Genomic DNA, 3,408 nt, shown 5'->3' with positions numbered 1-3,408 from the left:
TAAAATTTTGTTTTATTTCTTTATCTTTTACACCCTATGCACGAAAATTCTTAATTTTCCAAATTCTAGCTTTGTTCAGAATGATCATTAAAATGCTAAAGGCAACAACGATTCAAACGTTGTATGGAAGAAAACGATTGGGATAAAGTGGAAGCTGACTCAGTGGCTATCCAAAGGGTTTGGCGATTTGAAAAAGTGCACTTTATGAAAGAGCGTGTAAAACGATTGGGATAAAGTGCAAGCTGACTCAGTGGCTATCCAAACGGTCCTGCGTCATCTTAGGCATGCCAACTGTTCACCCATCAAGTCAGGCGCTATTTTTGAGATAATCCAAGATTTAAGCCAGATTTTTCTCTCTCTTCCTTGTACATATAAAAGGAAATGGAATGGTACTCTCTCAACCTTTAGCACTTCCCAAAATCTCTCAAAGAAACCTAGTGATTCTTTGCAACTGTTCATCATCTTCTCCAAGCTACTCCAATGGCAGACTCATCATCAGTTCACGATACTTCAGTTCGTCAACCTCTTCTCACCATCAAACCTCAACAGAACCTGATCATCGATCTCACACCATTCATCTATGAGCCCTATATGTTTTATGTGGTTGAGTGTCTCAAATAATCACCACTCGTCGACGTACTGACCAAAGTTGAAGTTGTTCCCATGTCGTGGCTATCTCTTGTCTACTCTACTGCATTCTACGGCAAGATTAATGAACATATTCACTTTGAACTCCACGATGAGAAGACCTCCATCTCTAAGCATCGATTATGTGCCCTAATTGGTCTTTCTCAAGTTTCATCTCTGGTAAACCTTGACTCAATTACAACTGGTCAATTATTTTCTATGTTCTATCAGATGGGGTATACCGAAACCCTAACCACCATTATGAAGTTCAAGAAGTCCTACCTTCCTCCTCAATGGAATGGCCCTTTTACGCTGTTATTCAAGGGACTTTCTCAGAGAAGCGTTGGCTCCGATGGTGCAAGAAAGTCATTCATGACGGTGTTGTATGGGTTGTACAATGGAATTAACCTAGTTTATGGGTCCATTATCTGGCATCAGTTGGTTCAAAGCTTGGTCTCTTCATCCAGGCATTCTGAGATCTCATGTGGGCATTTCTGGTCTCTCATCACCAACTGGGAAATGGATCGCCTTCGTGTTCGAATAATGGCGGACTCCTTGCTCTCATCCATTGCTACCTTTCATACGAAAAAAATCATCGTTACTGATCCAACAAAGTTTTCGTTTATTGGATCCATTCCTGAAGCAATGCTCATTCGTATTTCTGCGTCGAGTAACGTTCTTCAACAGTACATGAAGCGTCCATCTGTAGGCCCAAGAGAGCTCACACTGACTATGATTTGTTCCATTAAAGAGGCTGACAAGCCAGCCAAGAAGGATAAGAAGCCTGAAACACAGAAGGAAGGTCCGGTCATTAAACCAACTAAGGGGCAAACACCCAAGAAGCGAAAAATCTGATAAAGCTGCCACTTCTTAGGCTCAACCAAAAAAGCAGAAGAAGCCCGCTAGGAGACTTATTCTTCAATCCTCTAGTGATTCGGATTCAGATATGTCCCTCCTAAGCAGAAGAACGCTCCTCCTTCAGAATTTGAGAGCGAAAGCTCTGAGGAAGAGGCTTCGGGCCGAGGTGATACTCTGCCTCGCTCCCCTACCCCAGAAATTCCAGTTCACTCTAATCCTCCTTCACCTCCACCTGTAACAATCCCAGTCTCCATCCCTCTTATCTCTCCAATTACCACCTCACAACCATTCACTACAATTCCTATTCCCACTCCCATTTTCACAGATACCACCACTACCACTACTACCACAAAACCACACTCTACTGTTCCCAACCCTCCTGTCACAACCGAACTTCCTGTCACAAACGAACCTCCACCTTCTTCAAAACCCTTATCTCCCACACAATCTACTGAAACAACCCCTATTTTAGGTGGTGAGGATTTCGAATTCGATTCCACATATTTCAGTCCTTATCGAGTGCAGAGCGATGATGATGACGATGAGCCTGTTACAAAACGTCATCTCAAATCGGTAAACGAAAAGCTTGATCAACTGCTTTCATCCTCTTCCTCTGGTGCCTATTCTGAAGCTGCCTTGAAGGCCTTGTTCTCTTCAGTTGTCACCGAACACAGTGCCACTTTATCTGCTGTAGCCAAGGCAATCGAAGCCTCTACTTCCTTATGTCAACAGGCCTCTCTTGCTGTTGAAGCCTCTACTAAGGAGTTCAAGGAAGCGACCGCAAAAGTCGATAAACTAGTGTCTGAAGCTCATTTATTTCTAGATTCCTTGCAGGCTGCTGCTGCCAAAAACGCTCAAACTGTCAACGCTTCAGTAGAGAATCTTCAAAGGTCTCTTCAATCTGAGCGCTCGAACCTTGAAGCGGCACGCCAAGCCATTGAAGAAGCCAATGAAACGCTCCATGCTAATGTCAACGAACGCTTAACTCAACTGGAGGTGGAGTTAGCTGTGGAGAATCGCATTATGGATGAGCTAGACAGACGTACTGCCCAGCTTAAATTGCAAACACACAAGCTGCGTACTGCTAATGCTGAGATTAATGACCTCAAGTCAGAAAGGGAGGTCATTAGGAGTTCTGCTACAGATGTTCACTCCATCCTTCTTCATCTAATTGAGGCTCATGATCCGATCATCACTATAACTGTCAGGCGTCATCTGGCGGACAAGCTCAGACCGGTATTGGACATTCTTAGCCGTATCGAGGGTGTTCCGGTGACTGGGGTCCAACCGAAAAAGGGGGAGAGAAAGTGACAACGCAACCTCCTCCCTCTGGCTCAAAACCATCTACTGAACCGAAGGGTAATGAGGCTTCGGTCAGTAACAAAGACAAAAAGAAGAAGAAAATCGGCGAGGATGACACAGACAATGAAGACGATGTCTATGTCGAGAATCCCAAGAACCCCTTCCAGAAGGTTAAGAATTATGAAAAAGAAATAGAAGAAAACATCAAGAAACAACAAGCTGAGCTAGAGCTGAAGCGAAAGGAGGCGGAGCTCCTTGAGAAGAAAAAATCCATGTTTCCTGTGTGGAAAAAAGACTCGCTTCAAAGATGTGCAATTGATGAGCCAAGCATTCTCTGGCTTGAGCCAATAATTTCCTTTGGTCTTGACAATTCCAAGGATGCACAGTTCGACATGCCAATCACTCGAAAGACATTTATCTTCCACTACTTCAACTCGACTGCTGCTATTCCATCCCCAGACCCGAAGGTAGATAGGGATCTTCTGGAATTTTACTTGGAGTTTGCTCAACCCCAATACCTGACTTGGAGCTCAAAGAAAATAACCACAATCAAGGTAATGAAGCCCTATTCTGCAGGGAAATTCACTAATGTCAATTTCAAGGTGACTCGAGGAACCGAAG

The 3,408-nt window shown here is 43.9% G+C and overlaps 1 protein-coding gene across 1 annotated transcript; it reads left to right on the top strand.

Annotated features, from left to right (window-relative positions):
• Positions 1-999: 999 nt before the first annotated feature.
• LOC128132397 (uncharacterized) lies at positions 1,000-2,796 on the top strand. The gene is made up of 2 exons (XM_052768944.1): positions 1,000-1,454; positions 1,572-2,796. The coding sequence occupies exons 1-2, from the start codon at positions 1,000-1,002 to the stop codon at positions 2,794-2,796; spliced, it is 1,680 nt and encodes a 559-aa protein (XP_052624904.1).
• Positions 2,797-3,408: the final 612 nt, after the last annotated feature.

This window comes from Lactuca sativa, chromosome 2, assembly GCF_002870075.4.
Source record: "Lactuca sativa cultivar Salinas chromosome 2, Lsat_Salinas_v11, whole genome shotgun sequence".
Lineage (NCBI taxonomy): Eukaryota > Viridiplantae > Streptophyta > Magnoliopsida > Asterales > Asteraceae > Lactuca > Lactuca sativa.
The sequence above is the reverse complement of the archived record's forward strand: the minus strand, read 5'-3'. Positions and strand labels throughout refer to the sequence as shown.

What these genes read in the sequence shown, in the direction of transcription:
- LOC128132397 (XM_052768944.1), top strand. Translation starts at nt 1,000, where the DNA reads ATGACGGTGTTGTATGGGTTGTACAATGGAATTAACCTAGTTTATGGG. An exon ending in GTCATTAAACCAACTAAGGG is followed by an intron (nt 1,455 to 1,571) that starts GCAAACACCCAA and finishes ATTCGGATTCAG; the next exon opens with ATATGTCCCTCCTAAGCAGA.